At 39.7% G+C, this 18,298-nt stretch overlaps 1 protein-coding gene across 1 annotated transcript in view; it reads left to right on the top strand.

The window, feature by feature from the left end:
- The first annotated feature begins 3,451 nt into the window (after positions 1 to 3,451).
- Positions 3,452 to 18,298, top strand: part of LOC120518282 (ZP domain-containing protein-like) — a 45,120-nt gene continuing 30,273 nt past the window's right edge. The window contains exons 1-3 of the mRNA XM_039741018.1: positions 3,452 to 3,525; positions 7,524 to 7,585; positions 9,929 to 10,107. Of these exons, the coding sequence (XP_039596952.1) occupies positions 7,537 to 7,585; positions 9,929 to 10,107 (228 nt within the window). The 5' untranslated portion in view covers positions 3,452 to 3,525; positions 7,524 to 7,536. The remainder of the gene's footprint in view (positions 3,526 to 7,523; positions 7,586 to 9,928; positions 10,108 to 18,298) is intronic.

Raw genomic sequence — 18,298 nt, 5'->3', positions numbered from 1 at the left:
TAAAAACAAACATTAAGAGAGAATTAAAACAGAGATACTAAAAACAGGTCAGGGGACCAAATAAAATAGAGAAAATAGCAAAAGGCAAGTGGAAAATGAAACAGGTTAAGAATTAAAAGCCAATGTGAAGAAGTGCGTTTTTAGGCGAGATTTAAATGAGGCGACTGAGGTGGCTTACCTAACCACTAAGGGCAGGGAGTTCCAGAGCCTGGGTGCACAGACGGAGAAAGCCCTTTCACCACGAGCTTTAAAACGTGCCTTGGGAACGGTTAGGAGCAGCTGATCTGCGGATCTAAGAACACGAGGGGGATTGTGACAATGGAGCAAGACACTCAAATAGGCGGAGGCTCGACCGTTTAATGCCTTATAGGTCAGGAGGAGAATCTTAAAATCGATTCTGAACCTAACCGGCAGCCAGTGTAGGGTTTTTAAAATCGGCGAAATGTGTTGGATTCTGCTACTTCCAGTTAGAAGCCTTGCAGCGCATTTTGAGCCAGTTGGAGTCTAGAAAGAGTGGCTTTACTGATACCAAAAAAGGCAGGAATTAGAGTAGTCAAGCCGGGACGTAATGAATGCATGGATTACTGATTCCAGGAGGTGGTTTGACAGAATAGGCTTGAGTTTATGGCAAGTCTCATTCTTGTACTATATATATATATATATATATATATATATATATATATATATATATATATATATATATATATATATATGTTACATAGTTTACTGTCAAATAATGCAAAGAGTATGCAACAAGTGTTTCGCCCTTATTTGGGTGGACACATTCCACTGCTCCCCTTGCGGGGATCGAATCTCGGACGTCAGCATCAGAGACGAAGTCCCTTTACTCTGCGCCATGGCGTGTATATATATACTGCATTAGTATTCTGAGTCCCGACCTGATTGTATGGGTGGTTACCTACCAGGTAACGCATGTGTTTGGTCTGCCATTTGGCAAACATCCGCCACGGGGCCCTCTCTCAGAGTACAAATGCAATGAATGTAATTTCTCCGATCTACAGGCTGTCAAATAAATGAACCACACGCTGTGGCACAGCGTAAAGAGACTTCGTCTCTGACGCTGACGTCCAAGGTCCACAGTCCAAGGACAGAGGGGACTGGGCAGTCTAATGGTCTGGAATCCTTAAAGATTTTATTTTTTTTCTCCAGCTGTCTGGAGCTTTTTTATTTGTTTTTTCTGTCCACCCTGGCCATTGGACCTTACTCTTATTCTAATTAATGTTGACTTATTTTATTTTCTTATTGTGTCTTTTATTTTTCTATTCTTTATTATGTAAAGCACTTTGAGCTACTGTTTGTATGAAAATGTGCTATAGAAATAAATGTTGTTGTTGTTCTTTGCATTATTTGACAGTAAACTATACAACATTCCATGATCAGCTTCTCACAAATGAAAGAGGGCCCCATGGCAGATATTTGCCAAATGGCAGACCAAACACATGCGTTACCTGGTAGGTAACCACCCATACAATCAGATCGGGACTCACACTATGAATGCAATATATACAGTATATATATATATATATATATATATATATATATATATATATATATAGTAACACTAGATGGTGCTATACCAGTGCTTCACCCAACATTCAGATATTGACAACACGAGTTTAAAGCAACAAGAAGTTGTTTAATGATTTTACCTCTTGTACAGTGCTCTTCGGGCACTGCCGCCACTGACAAACAGGCAAATAACAACAATAATAATCACTAATAAATCACAACACTCCTCCACACCTCCCAGCAAGCTCTGTCGTCTACCACCTAACTCCAGCTCGCTTGCTGGGTCTCCACCAGTCCTTTATATAGTCCTCAACCCAGAAGTGCTTCTGTCCTTCCATCCACGTGACTCGTCAGCATTTCAGGTCAGATGAAGAACTGTATTTTTCTTCAGTCTGGAAGAACGTCTGTGCTTCCGTCCCCGTGACTTTGGAGTACTTCCGGGTTATGTACACAGTAGGGACTCCCCAGTCTCCCTGCAGTGTCTCCTGGCGGCACCCTTGGTACCCAGCAGGGCTGTGTTGCCGAACTCCAAGTCCCATGGTGCCCGGCGGGCATCTGGGGCACCACTGAAGTCCAGGGAAGCTGCCATCTATTGTCCTGGTAGAGGCAGTGTCCCTGATAAGCTGCCTTCCCCCATCCTTCTGTTACTGGGGTGATAAACTGCCGGCCATCCCTTACAATATATATATATATATAAATATATATATATATATAAATATATATATTGTAAAAGAAACACAAATATACAAGGAAAAGGTTTGGGGATCCACCCTATATATTGCAAGGAATTTTTCTGAAGAGTAGTGGTCTTGCCACTGAGTAGTCTACAGGGACTGAGTGAAAGTGTGACTGATTGGAAAAGGCAGGTGGTTGTCTTTATAGATGGTGGTGAGGAAGAGGAGGGTTCAACAGGGAATAGGCTGAAATGAGGTCAGAAGGAGAGAGTGCATTAGTGCACTTCAACAGTGCCTGTCTTACTGCCTACATAGAAATTGTCACACACGTGTGATTAGGAGACAACTAAAGGGCCTGAATAATAGTAATTCCATGCCTGACCAGGGGGTGGCAGGGTGCACTAATTGTCTCTCTTGCTCCCTTGCAGACCATTCTCGGGAAATCCCGCCCAGTTCCTGCACCACCATTGTTGTCACTTTTAGTTCCGATGCTACCAATGATGTCACTACCGGTCCCGATTACATCACTTCCTCTGCTTGTATTTCAAAGCCGCCATTTAAGGCAGCAATTCAGTCCTGTTTTGGACTCATACCTGTGAACTTGTCTGTTCAATTTAACAAATTTTTGCAGCCAGGAAACATTATATGGGTGGCTGCCCCAAACCTTTGCAATGACTCTTTGTCATTCTTGTGACAAAATATATATATTTATAGTCCGAGAATGAAACACCAATGAAAAAGAGTTGGTGTACTAGCCTGGTTGGATTGAAAAGCCAAAAGAACAAAACACACTTTACAGACATGAGTTGACAAAGATGGCAGAGCTTCCGGGTTTTGAGCCCTTTTTAGTATGAAGGAGTGGGGCCAGCTAGCCGGATCTGATGTCATATATGTTGTAGCCGTTAATCTTCCAGTCTGCAGAGGGAGGAACAAAAAAAAGGCAACACGACATAAAGCCAGCCCCTTTAGCAATGGCTGAATTGCAGTCACTACAGTCCTTCAGCTGAATGCATGTGACAATATATATAAATACATAAGATAGCCGCCTGTTGGTCATATAGAAAATTACAGACTGGAGACAGAGTTTGTATCTGTTCTTATATGCTATAAAAAAATTAAAGCACTGAATTGTAATCATTTTTCTTTTCTTCTTCATTTCCAGCATATACTCCATTATAGTCAGCGGCCCACTTAATATAAGCAAAGTATTTCAGTACGATTACAGAACGGGCATTGGAGAGGCAGTGGTGAAATGGAGACCAAGTGAAAATGATCTGGGTGAGGTTGTGCCCATCTGCTTCTTTGCTGAGACTCAAGAAGGGTAAGTAAGTGTTAATAAAATGAGAAAATGGTGCAAATAACCATTCGCTTTCCATTTCAGTCTTTGTTATTGCTTAAAAAGGGCTTCACTCAAAAACAATGACTCAAATGAGGCCTAGAAACATAAAGTAGGTCTGGTGAGTGGTGTTGTGGCACAGGGTAGGGGCTTCCTGGGGTCTTTAGCCCCTGATCTTATGCATCCAGCCATTGATCAATTGGAACCCTTTCTTCTACAAGTTCAAATGAAGTTAGGCTTCTAGCTCCTCATTATGGAGAGCCCAGCCCACACTCCTCTTGTTCAGCATTCTGTCAAAGCTCGTCAACTGCGTGAAAACTCCACAGGAAAACCAACCCCACCGTGAGGTAGTGGCTTTATTAACTCTTTTAAGGCTAATTTTTTTTTTTTTTCCTTTTGATCCAGGGCTGAACATTTTTCCAAAAAACACAAAGCACTGGTTTCACATATACATTAACATAAAAGACTTATTTATGACAAATGTCACTCTGCTTTATGTTCCACGAGCCTCTAAAGTTTGTAAATTCACATACTTATTACATTCCTGTTTGCCTCATCAATCATAAGATAAAGGCACGTTCTGGAAAAAAACAGTTTGAAGCAGTCATGTGGCCAGTAATCCGTATTGTCCAATAGCGCACCGCATCGTTTGATGAAGTCCAGTCACCGGCTTACCTCCAACAGATCTAAGTCTGTGTAGTCCTCCCAGGGCGAACGTTTGCCGTGGACATATCAGCTATACAAATGTGTTCAGCTCTACGATCAGCTGGGGGCTGATCAGCCGATGCAGGAACTTGTCTTTTGTTTTTGATTTCCATATTGTGTGCATCAAAATCGGAGTTCGATAAGTATCTGTGTAGTCCTCCCCGGCGTACGCTGCCATAGGCGCATCGGCTGCACAGTCTGCCGGGGAACAGTCAGATCTCCAGATTTCTAGTGTCACTTGCATCAAAATGGGAGTTCGACAAGTGTCTGTGTAGTCCTCCCCAGCGAACGCTGCCATAGGCGCATCGGCTGCACAATCAGCTGGGGAACAGTCAGATCTCCAGACTTCTAGGTCACTTGCATCAAAATGGGAGTTCGACAAAAGTGTCTGTGTAGTCCTCCCCGGTGAATGTTTCCATAGGCGCATCGGCTGCACAATCTGCTGGGGAACGATCAGGTCTCCAGGCTTCTAGGTCACTTACATCAAAATGGGAGTTCGATAAATTCAGAGCAAAAAATAAATAATACAGAGAATTTTGATTTGTTCAATCGCTTCACTCTCTAGACAGATGTCGATGCCATTGTAGACATTCTTTATTCTACACTACTCACACACATGCAGGGATTCAATGTCAAGTCAATGAGTCTAAGAAGGGTTTATACTTAACGCGACATGACACGTGAGCCTACGGATGCTACTGCTACACAAACAGTGCATTGTTTATACTTGCGACTGTTCTTTATGTAAATCTGGAGGATTCCACAAAAATTCACTTGAAAGGAAAATGGAGTTCCTAAGTGTGGCTCTCTAATCCCTTATTCTTAGAGTGAACTAAATTTGTTTGAATTACTAGGGAGCTTTGCCCCCTGCTCACTTCGCTCGCCAACCCATGTGTGGGCGCTACACACTAGCCTCTTTGCGGTTCTGCTGCTCGTGTATGGGGAAATGGTTGTACAATTTAAACAGATTTTTATTTTCATGGGAATTGTTACATATGCATAGAACTATTTTAGATTACAGTGAGTAATTAACCATATTTAATAAGAGTAAAACGTAATAATTTAAAAGTAAATTATGTTTAAAGTTGCGTTAGAGTTATTCGTTGCGTAATATGATTTTGTTCTGTTTGGCTTTGAAATTAACACGCAAATACCTTTTAAACTTACACTTTTACTGTAAAAATAAGTAAAAACTATTTTTTAATTAAATCTTCATCAATATCGCATTGAATTTTGATTCTGTGTTTGGTCTTTCATCGTGAAAACGCAACGTATAACTGCCCATGATTGAATTTCGTTTCTTTCTCTCTAATAAATAAACCGACTTTTTCAAATCTTTGGCTCTGAGATTTGTTCATTGTTTTTGCAAAAGCTATTCTAACGGGAAACGGTTAACGTTTTAATACGAATGTGATATCAAGATTTCCTTTGTTGTCTAATGTTATCCCCTGAAGATGTACTACATTACCTTTCTTGGATACATCCTTCTTTCTACAGTAATTCATGCGGTGGAAGAATGGAAGGTGTTAACAGTTGTAGATATTCTATGGGATATTGTAAGTTAATGTCTTCATCTTCCACACCCTCACCACCAATTGTTTCAGCATAGTCTATTGATACGCATTTAATAAATTTGCCATGTAACCGATCAACAATTTTCGTGTTAATTCATTTGACTTCATCGTTTCTCAGTGCTAGGATTGCCAATTTACTCATTTTTTTTGTTGATAACCCTTTTGGATGAAATACTTCAATAAGATTTGGACATAATACGTCTTCTTTAATTGGGAACTTAAAGTGAGGAAAACGTTAAAATTTATAAGAGCTGAGAGTGCAGGAACTGTGTCTGTCAAAAGCATTTACCCGAATGAGATCACTGTGTGAGTGGCTGAATATGGTTGAGAGGATGGCGGGACTTGAAAAAATCTTCCAAAAAGTCTCCTCTCATCGCAGGATTTTTTATATAATAGAGAGAAATAATTTACGTTGCACTATAAGCAGCGGTTCTCAAACTGTGGGGTCCGCCCCCCTGGGGGTGCGCTGAAGCTGTACAAGGGGTTCGTCGAATAAATGAACAAGACATCAAAATGAATTTTTTACATTTTTATTTCAAATTTAAAATTGCAAGCATATAATCACAATGAATGCATTATAACTAAAATTAAAATAAAACATTTCTAAGGCATAGATCTAATGACTAACTGACAAGCGGCGCCGCTGCTGCTGCTTTTATTGTCGCGTATTTTCAATCCAGAAAGTTCGGGACGTATCGGTATCTGTCGCGAACATGCGGGTAACAGTGGATCAGGTGATAATGCGGCACGCCTGCACCACATTGGCAGTGTAGCCAATATTGCCAAATTGAGTTAAATCATTTACAGTATATTGGGTTATTTTCATGATACAACTAACAGCGGTATAATATGTGTTGGACGAAAATACGTTTGTCTCGTGCTGATTGACTTCATCGGTGTCCTCGTTTACTAGAGTTTTAAAAATTAAAACATATTTAATCGTTTCTTTACATAAAAAAATTATTAAATAAGAATAAATAATTTATTCTCTGTTTTTGGGATTAGAATTACTACCAAAAACCAAACAAGGCATTTTAACAGTTATTAAAGCACTTTTAAAAAAAATAAATTGCAAATATTTCATCAAAGTTAGCCGAACACATGCAAATCTTATGGAAGTAAAAATGATAGGATACCGTGACACCGCACGAGCATCATACCTTTGTTAGTTGTATCATTAATGATTCTCATTTATTTTATATTATGAAGAGGGCGCATAATTATTCCAGGTAGAAAAATTGGGCGCAAAATACCGAAGTTTAAGAACTGCTGCACTATAAGCAACTTAAAGAAGAGGAATTCAAATAATTTTCCATAATTTTCAAATCGCCCTAAATGCGCCCAAATATTATGTCTTGCATGTGCTCTCTAACTTGATTTTATCTCTGACAACAATGGTTCCAGGTAATCCAAAGTATTTAAGCAGTGCATGGCTGAATACAGCAGGATAAATGAAGAGTGTGACTGATGGGGGTCTGGGGGAAATATAATGGAGATGCGGTTGGTCTGGATAGGAATGATGACTTAATTTATATGTGGGATCTCATGATGGATGGAGAAAGGGAAAGGAAGGATTGGAGTGTGCAACTGAAGGCAGGTGTCACTTCATATCAAAAACCAAAGAGCAGACATGGAGTTAGCATAGCAAGAATGGAACTCACCAGATCACGATACCAACCTTACATGTCGTGTCTTTTCTTTTAGGTATCAGTCCGAGATGAGATGCATCACAGTAACAGTTGGACGGCCCACTCACCCACAGATCAGTAAGTGCTGTAACTGTCCCAGGCCTAGGTGGCTATGTCTCTGCTGAGGGATTCACTCAAGGTTATGCCCCCCCATTGCCACTTTTACTTTTGCTTCCTGAGACAGCAGCAGCGGGGCCTTACCACAACACAACAGCCTTCTTGGAGATTGTACTTAAATGATAGCTATTAACGGACAAGTGAGCAATCAAAACACAACCCCAATTCAGAAAAAGGTGGGACAGTATGGAAAATACAAATTAACTCTTTTAGGGCTAATTTTGTTTTTTTTTCTTTTCTCCCATGGCTGAATATTTTTCCCAAAACTTTTTTTTTTTAAAAAAGAACACAAAACAATTGTTTAACTTATCAAATCAACAAAAAATATTTATTTTTGACTAACATAACTGTTTTGCATTTTGTATGAGCCTGCATACTATATAATTTAACATATTATTATTTCACATACTGTACATGTTACAAAGCAAAGTCCTGCAAAGTATGATAAGGCTCAAAGCAGCCAATTGCATGCATTGCCACGTTGCACTGCTTACAATACGTGCTGCACTGGTGCCTCTATTTTAGCTGTCTGTTGCTCTGCGTACCTGTTTGACTCATCAGATATCAGCTGAAAAACTGCCTCAGGAAAAAAACAGCCTGAAATAGTCCAGCAGCTTGTAATCCGTTGTGTCCAGCAGCAAGCCGTGCCTTCTCGTAAAGTCCGGTAGCCAGTTTGGCTCTCACAGATTAATTTCTGGGTATTCCTCCCACGCGAACCTTGCCGTAGGTGCACCAGCAGCGCGAATGCGCTCAGCTGCCAGCCGAGCAGCTGCAGCGGCTTTGGCCGGTCTCTGATCGGCTGATGCCGGCTCCTCAATCTCTTCCTCGATCTCCTGATCACTATCAAAGAAATCTGACTCTGACAAATCAGAGTCCGACTCCGCGATAATGTGCAAAATGTCTTCTGCCGAGTATTTTCTTTTTTGCACTCGCTTCACTCCCGCATGAGATGTTGATGCCATCTTGCCTTTGTTGCTATTTGTTTACATATCGCAACTCAGCACACGCAAGGATTAGTTGCTGAGTCAACGAGGGTCATGGGGGTCTGCTGGAGCTAATCTCAGGCAACACAGGGCACAAGACTGGAAACAAACCCCGGGCAGGGTGCCAGCCCACCGCAGGGCAAGAAACAATACAATACAATACAATTTATTTTTATAAAGCCCAAAATCATACAAGAGGTGCCGCAATGGGCTTTAACAGGCCCTGCCTCTTGACAGCCCCCCAGCCTTGACTCTCTAAGAAGACAAGGAAAAACTCCCAAAAAAAACCTTGCAGGGAAAAAATGGAAGAAACCTCTGTAAAGGCAGTTCAAAAAGAGACACCTTTCCAGGTAGGTTGGGAATGTAGAGGGTGTCAAAAAGAAGGGGGTCAATACAATACAATACAGTACAATACACAGAACAGAACAAATCCTCAATACAGTATAAAAATAAAAATTTTACAAGTACAGAGCAGAATTTAACCTTAGATGATTTGTATTTATTTAGAGTCCTGTAGACCTCAGCCATCAAGTTGCCTCCCCCATTTGGCCATTCCACAGCTGAGACAGTGCTGGGCCAGCCAATCCGATAAAAGGACCCCTCTACCCCACGATTCCTGTGATCTTCCATCAGAGATGACTTTACCTTAGGCAGGCAAAACAACTTGGCAGGTGGGCCGTGGCACCAAGTGCCACATTTGAGTACCGAGAAGATAAACAGAATAGGGTGAGGATTAGTAACAAATTCTAACTATCATGTTACTGATGTTTTATTGCTAATGACTAACAACAGAGATGCAGTCTGTACAGTTAATCAGCAGCTCTAGTCAGGGTGTGCTAAACTGAAGTTGTGATTCTTAAGCTGGGATTTGAAACCTGAGATTGAAGGGGCATCTCTTATAGTAGCAGGCAGACCACTCCACAGTTTATGGGGGTCCTGTAAGTAAAAGCTCGACCTCCCATTGTTATTTTATTAATCCTTGGAATCATAAGCAGACCGGCATCTTGAAATCTTAATGTGCATTCTGGTTCACAAGTCGTGATAAATTCAGACAAGTAAGCTGGACCTTGGCCATTTAATGCTTTAGATGTTAAAAGGAGGATTTTGAAATCTGCCCTAAACTTAACCGGGAGCCAGTGAAAGGATTTAAGAACTGGAGTTATGCATTCCTATTTTCAAATACCACGAACAAACCTCCCGCCGATATTTACAGTCATGGAAAAAATCTTTGCGGTACGTGAGAAGGTGAATCTTGAAGTGCAATGTTCCCATTTAGCCATTAAAATGAATGAATGCTGAAGGTCTCTCATATCGCCACCAGGTATCGATGCCAGTGTTGTGTGCACCCAGACAACGATGACCCTGTTTGTGCTGAAGTCCTCCGTACGAGGCCTCAATGAACATTACGTACGCCTCAATGACCCAACCTGCTTGGTGACATCTAACTCAAGCCACCTAATCGCCAGTGTGTCCCTCAACTCCTGTGGAACGCAGCTTCAGGTAAGCGTGGGGAGGCACAAAGATTAAATCAAAAGATAAACAACATTTAACAAATTGTAGATTAATTAAAATAATCTTTTTTTTTTAAGTTAATTCTGACGTGTTGCTTTTGATGTGTAATGTATCATTACTAGATATATGCTGCTCAAAAAAATTAAAGTATAGTAGTATAGCATCAAGGCAATGGGCTATTGATCTGGTCAGTTAAGTAGCAGAGGGGCTTGTTCATCAGTTTCAGCTGCTTTGGTCACTAGAGGGGCAACAATGAGATGACCCCCAAAACAGAAATGAATGGGTTAACAGGTAGAGGGAGGCCACTGACATTTTTCCCTGCTCATCTTTTTTGTCACTCGTTTTGCATTTGGCTATGGTCAGTGTCACTACTGGTAGCATGAGGCAATACCTGGACCCTACAGAGCTGGCACAGGTAGTCCAACTTCTCCAGGATGGCACATCACTACATGCCATTACCAGTAGGTTTGCTGTGTCTCCCAGCACAGTCTCAATGGTATGGAGGAGATTCCAGGAGACAGACAGGCAGTTACTCCAGGAGAGCTGGACAGTGCCCCTCATAGAAGGTCCTTAATCCATCAGCAGGACCCACCGGTATCTGCTCCTTTGGGCAAAGAGGAACAGGATGACCACTGCCAGAGCCTACAAAATGACCTCCAGCAGGCAGGTCACTGGTGTGAATGTAGCTGAGCAAACAATCAGAATCAGACTTCATGAGGGTGGATTGAGGGCCCAATGTCATCTAGTGGCGCTCAATTGGCATTTGTAATAGAATACCAGTATTGGCAGGTCCACCACTGGTACCCTGTGCTTTTCACAAATGAGGGCAGGTTTACCCTGAGCACATGTGACAGGTTTTAAAGGGTCTGGAGAAGCCATGGAGAAAGTTATGCTGCCTGTAATATCGTTCAGCATGACCGGTGTGGTGGTGGGTCAGTGATGGTCTGGGGACGCATATCCATGGAGGGACGCACAGACCTCTACAGGCTAGACAACAGCACCTTGACTGCCATTAGGTATCGGGATGAAATCCTTGGACCCACTGTCAGTCCTTATGCTGGTGCAGTGGGTCCTGGGTTCTTCCTGGTGCATGACAATGCCCGGCCTCATGTGGCGAGAGTATGCAGGCAGTTCCTGAAGGATGAAGAAATTGATACCATTGACTATATATATATATATATATATATATATATATATATATATATATATATATATATATATATATATATATATATATATATATATATATGGGGTTTTTTTGCCTCCTTCTAGTAGCATCATCACACCACTTTTTTGACTCTTTGTTTCTCTACTGGTGTTGGGATTTTATGTATAAGCAAACAAAGAGGAAAAGAGGGCAGTGGCAAAAAAGCACACGTTTTGGAGGAGATGTATGAAATATTGGCGACACAAGAGGGAGAGAAAAGGATTTTTAGATTAGCAAAGAGTAGGAACAAAGCTGGAAAGGAATTCAGTCAGATAAATCCAATGACAGATGAGCAAGATATGGTCTTGAGTGTGCATGATAGGATCTATTTTGTCTAGACATTGACTAATTTGTTGGTACCCTTCCATGACAAAAGAAGAATCCGCAATTGTCTCTGTAACAACTTGAAACTGACAAAAGCCTTTGGCGCCCAGCACTGTTTATTCCGCATCCAACAAAAATCAGACTTTGCTTTAGAGTTTTAATTCAACTGAATATTTCAAATATTAGCACAAATGATAACGGCAGACAAAAATTATGCAACCCTTCACTTAATATTTGGTAGCACAATCTTTAGAGCTTGCAATCACTGCACAGACTCTTGGCCACTTATTCCAAGTGTCTATGGTTATCTGTGTGCAGATAAACTTCCTAATGTTTGTGTGAAATTTCCTCTTCACAAGTTTCCAGCTGTGTCCCCGTGTTGTTGATTAAGTCATTTTAAAATAACAGTCTCGATCCACTGGACTAATTCAAATCGTAATTTTAAACACTTCCGCCAGGTCTTCTCTTCATCTCCATAAGGCTCAGCTCTTTTAATCTTTTCCTCATAACTCATCTCCTGTAGCCCTGGACTCAGCCTAGTCGCTCTTCTCTGGACTTTTTCTAGTGCTGTTATGTCCTTTTTGTAGCCTGGAGACCAAAATTGCACCTAGTTCTCCAGATGAGTCCTCACCAGTTTGTTTTTCCATGGACTTGCACTCTATACATTATATGAGTTTTATCAGAAATTGTCAGTTGTAGCCTTCATTTACATACAGTGATGGATAGCACCAATGAGCTGGCATCTCATATGGGATGGGTACTCAACTGTAACATAAACACAAGACAGAACAATGTCTTCCCCTGTAGCCCTGAATCAGCCTAGTCGCTGTTCTCTGGACCTTTTCTCGTGCTGTTATGTCCTTTTTGTAGCCTGGAGACCAAAACTGCTCACCGTACTCCAGATGAGGCCTCAGCAGTGTGTTTTAAAGGTTGAGCAGAACCTCCTGTGACTTGTACTCCACACACTCTATGGTTGGTTCCTTTCTCATTCTCAATGTTTGTAGGAGAGCCAGAACTGGAGTAAGGGGGCGAGGAAGTGTAAACTACAAGACCAATTCAGCTGAGCCCATCGAAGAGAAGCAGCAAAGTATTACACATTTATAATTTCAAAAATACCAAGAGCAAAATAAAAATCTCTCAAATAATTTTAGTTCTTCTCTACATCAGTAACATATTTTTATTAGAGAGAACTGATGTTGCACTTCGTTTTGCTATTTATACTTCTACTAGCAAAATACCTGCGCTTCGCAGCGGAGAAGTAGTGTGGTAAAGAAGTAATGAAAAAGAAAAGGAAGCATTTTGAAAATAACGTAACGATTGTCAATGTAATTGTTTTGGCACTGTTATGAGTGTTGCTGTCATATATATATATATATATATATATATATATATATATATATATATATACAGTGGAACCTCGGTTTACGAGTAACTTGGTTTACGAGTGTTTTGCAAGATCAGCAAAAATTTTTAATAAATTTTGACTTTATAAGTGAGCGATGTCTTGCAATACGAGTAGTATGGATACACTTTGTCTGCTGAGCGTTATGTGATCACAACTGATCTGATGATTCTTCTCTCTCTCTCCTTATCTCGCTCACCCAGCACGTCTCTCTCTCTCTCTCCTTATCTCGCTAGCCCAGCGTGTCTCTCTCTCTCCTTATCTCGTTCACTCGCTCGCCCAGCACGTCTCGCTCTCTCTCCTTATCTCGCTCGCCTGTCTCTCTCTCTCTCTCTGGCAATCGTCTCCTATTCTCCATCTGAGTCTGTGTGCCTCACTCATATAGTCAACATCCGTACGAGTGTATACTGTTTACTACAGCATTGTGACTGTGTGTGTGTGCACTGTGAAGTGCGAGTCCCCATCTTGCTCCCCAAAACACGAAGCTGAGTCTCAGTACTTTAACACCAGCTTTATTCAGCTTGAAACAGCAACAGCGCTGTTATTTACTGTAGCGGGATCTTTATAATGTTCCTTGTATGACTCATTGACGACAGGCGCTTATAGCATGTCTGCGATCTTTTTGGATGCACTTATACGGCGAACTGCTACAGCGCTGGGAGACTGCGATTGCTTTGGGACGCTCTTCCGCGTGTCGTCCTGTTGGGTGGAATCCCACATGAGTTTAGAAACTCACCCCAGCCATGATTCTTTTTAAAGGTAAAGTGCAGGTTAATTTGTATTATGTATACGTTTACTTTATATTTTGTATTAATCATTTTTATATGAATAGTTTTGGGTTGTGGAACGAATCCTGAGTTTCCATTATTTCTTATGGGGAAATTCGCTTTGATATGCGAGTGCTTTGGATTGCGAGCACGCTTCGAATGAATTATGCTCAAACCAAGGTTCCACTGTATATATATATATATATATATATATATATATATATATATATATATATATAGTGTGTATATATATATATATATATATATATATATATATACACATACACACACACACACATACATCCACATATATATATAAACATATATATATGTATATATATATATATATGTATATATATATATATATATATATATATATATATATATAGTAAAATACCAGCTTAGCAGAGAAGTAGTGTGTTAAAGAAGCAATGAAAAAGAAAAGGAAACATTTTGAAAATAACGTAACATGATTGTCAATGTAATTGTTTTGTCACTGTTGTGAGTGATGAGTGTTGCTGTCATATATATATATATATATATAAATATATATATATTTACACACACACATACATATAAACATATATATATATATACATATCTATACATATACACATAAATATACACACACACATATACATATATATATATCTACATATATACACACAAGTACATATATATATATATATATACATACACACACACATATATAAACATATATATACATATACATACATATCTACATATATACACACACAGCTATTTCAGATCAGTGCAATACGCTGCTTGTTAAAACGGATGACTCCGCTCTTACGTGCAAGTCTGCGTGGATATTATGAACTATCAGATTTGTTCAAGTTCTATTTAAATTTTAAATAGAAGGAATTTTTATTTAGTCGACAGAAATATCTTTGGTAGGAATGGTAAAAACAGACAGGAATATTATTCGTGAATAAATCAACTCAAACCTTAAACAACTTATAATATTTTGCTCTCCAGAAAAATATATCCTGTCTAAATTATACAAGTTAGAAATAAAGTAAACGTTAAAAGAACAAACATTCAAATTTCTTTACTCTTATGTAATTTTATATAAAAATAAACTTAGATTTTAAATATCCCAAAAGATTTTGCTCTCCATAAAAATATATCCTGTCAAAATTATACAAATTCAAATATGAACATGCTGCATAACAAAACCTGGAAATATAAATAAAATGTGTTCCTTTCAGCAATAACAAATCAAATCATTCAGTTGTCTTTGCTCATATGTCATTTTAGAGCTGGACGCCTGGCATCTTTTTTTGGCAACAGGTTCGTTTCTGTTTGCTGTGAGGTTCTGTGTTGTGGAGATTCTCAGGATGGATTGCAGGTGCTCATCAGTGAGGCGACTCCTGTGTGCTGTTTTGTTAGTCTTTATCACTGAGAAGAGCTTCTCACACAGATATGTGCTACCAAACATGCACAAGGTTCGAGCCGCATGTAGACGGACTTTTTGTTCTTCAAAGTCACCAAAGCGCCGTGCAAACTCAGTGCGCTCAGTTTATCAGCAAAGTGCGATTTGGGAACACCGTAGTGACGACTTGGTTTAACATTACTTGGCAATAGGGAAAGTTGGGCAAATTGCACTGGTGCATTTGTGTCTCCCATAAAAGCAGCTTCACTTGAAATCACTTTGTGATTGTGCAGGGGTTAAAACGTCCGCTGAAGTGTCAGATTCTTATTTAATTATTCTGCTTTCTGTATCTTCTGCATTGCATTCAGGTTACCCTGATGTTTTGTCTCATAGTGCCGTCTTAGATTAAATTCTGTAATTACAGCCACATTAGCTCCACAAATGAGACACACGGTTCAGTAAACATATACTCAGCCTCCCATCGGTTTTAAAGGCTCTATTTTCAGAATCAACTTTTCTCTTCAGCATCGTGTGAGCTAGCTTCGCAATAACTTGCAGCATCATAAGCTACACTTGATTAACGCGGTAAGTGTTCGGCAAGGCAGCTGAAGCGCTGCATTATGGGATCTGTAGTTTATTGTGTTACCAGCGCTTCATATACCCGGCCATTAATAACAATAATACAGTATATAAAATGATCTCGGGCCGGATATAATTACACACGGGCGGATGTGGCCCGCGCCCTTGAGTTTGACACATATGGACTAAATAGAACTTGAAAAGATATTTTTTCAAATGTGATCGCGCAATTCAGATAGAGTTGACGCAAGACTACAGCCTGCATGCCTCAATAAGTCATCCTCCCTTGCCCTTACTTTTTACCGTTCATCTAATGAATACACTGAGTATGGCTTTACCAAAACAATCATTGATGGCGAATAAAGTATCCATTATTCGAGTATGTAGATCGGGATATATATATATACATATACATATATATATACCCGCGTATCGCAGCGGAGAAGTAGTGTGTTAAAAAAGCTAGAAAAAGAAAAGGGAACATTTTAAAATAACGTAACATGACTGTCAATATACAGTATTTGTTTTGTGAGTGTTACTGAGTGTTGCTGTCATCAAGGATTTGATTATCATTATTTCTTTCAATCAGGTTCGTATTTGTAGGATGTGTTGTGTTCAAGTTACATTCCGTGTTTGTCAATCGTTGTAAAGATGACAGGTTTCATTCATCGATTCGTTTCTTACTGCATCAATAAACAGCTCGTCTTCTTCTTTATCTGAGACCTGACACACTGCATGCACGGGTTTTTTACACTGTCTTCCTTTAGCGGGACATTGACTTTTTCCAACGTGTGCTTTGTTTCCGCAGTAGTTGGATTTATGAATATGCTTTATGTATCAGACGCTTATATTTTTGCTGCCTTTTCAATTGTGTAATTCGGTTTTGTTCAGCGCTCTTTGGAACTGTTGCTTTTTATCTGTGCACTGCGTCAGTTCACGTGAGCCGCTCGGTGTACATGCATCGAAGGTTCCCAGCTGTGCTGGTGCCATCTCGTGTATTTAATGTTACCTTAGTCCTGGCACTTAAAACTTTCTCTTGCAGTTTCGCTGAGTTTGTGTCAAACACCACCCTGACCATCTCATCTTCCTCTCCATAAGCACAGTCCTTCACCCGTGAATATTTACCCGTGGCAGTTTGCTATTGGATTGCCGCTGACGGACGGCCTTATATGGGCAGGCACTAAATTACAAACGCCAGCGGCAGCCTGTCTATGAACTTAATTTAAAGTGTAGGTTTACATCGTGCTTTGTTTCCGAAGTAGCAGAACTCATGAATATGGTTGTATATGTCACTCGCTCGCTTCTTATTGTTTCGCTACCTTCTCAATTATATAATGCATGTTTTCTTCAGCGCTTTTTTGAGGTCTGCGTGATTACGTGGGAGGCGTGATGATGTCACACGAAACTCCGCCCCCACGGCGTTGAAGCTCATCTCCATTACAGTAAATGGAGAAAAACTGCTTCCAGTTATGACCATTACGCGTAGAATTTCGATATAAAACCTGCCCAACTTTTGTAAGGAAGCTGTAAGGAATGAACCTGCCAAATTTCAGCCTTCCACCCACACGGGAAGCTGGAGAATTAGTGATGAGTCAGTGAGTGAGTGAGGGCTTTGCCTTTTATTAGTATAGATATATATACCCACACATACATATATCTACATACACATAAACATATATATACATATACACACATCTATATATACACAGATACATATATATATATATATATATATACATATATATATGTATATATCTATATATCTATCTATATGTATATATCTATCTATATAATCTATATATCTATATAATCTATATTTATCTATATATGTATATCTATATCTAAATCTATATCTATCTCTCTCTCTCTCTCTCTGTATATATATTTTACACCCTTTGGGGTGCGAGCAGCTGTGACTGGGGGTGTCAGAATTCAAGGAATAAAACAGAAAAACATTATTTGTAATTTATCTATCCATTCCTAAATAATTAAATGGGCAGGCTATTTCGCATCAGTGCAATACGCTGCTTGTTAAAACGAATGACTTCCGCTCTTACGTGCACTTAGTGTTGCGTGGTTATTATGAACTCTCTTATCTGTTCAAGTTCTATTTAAATTTTAAATATAAGTAATTTTTATTTAGTCGACAGAAATATCTTTGGTAGGAATTTAAGTTAAATTTAGTCATCATTGCATAAATTTTTCTTCACCATAGAAATGTAAAGACTAAATTCAACTTACAATCCTACCAAAGATATTTCTGTCAACGTTTATCCAAATAGAACTTGAAAAGATATATTTTTTCGAATCTGAGCGCGCATTTTAGATTGACTTAACGCGCACTACCTCAACCTGTGCTATTGTGCTCTGGCCTGCCTGCCTGCCTGCCTCAATAAGCCACCGTTGCTTCGCTCTTACTTTTTTGCCGTTCATTTAATCATGGGGATCTCTACAGTTTTGTTTATTTTCGGGTTGTAATGTTCATTAAATTTAAATATCATTTG

Source organism: Polypterus senegalus, chromosome 1 (assembly GCF_016835505.1).
Source record: "Polypterus senegalus isolate Bchr_013 chromosome 1, ASM1683550v1, whole genome shotgun sequence".
Lineage (NCBI taxonomy): Eukaryota > Metazoa > Chordata > Cladistia > Polypteriformes > Polypteridae > Polypterus > Polypterus senegalus.
The sequence above is the reverse complement of the archived record's forward strand: the minus strand, read 5'-3'. Positions and strand labels throughout refer to the sequence as shown.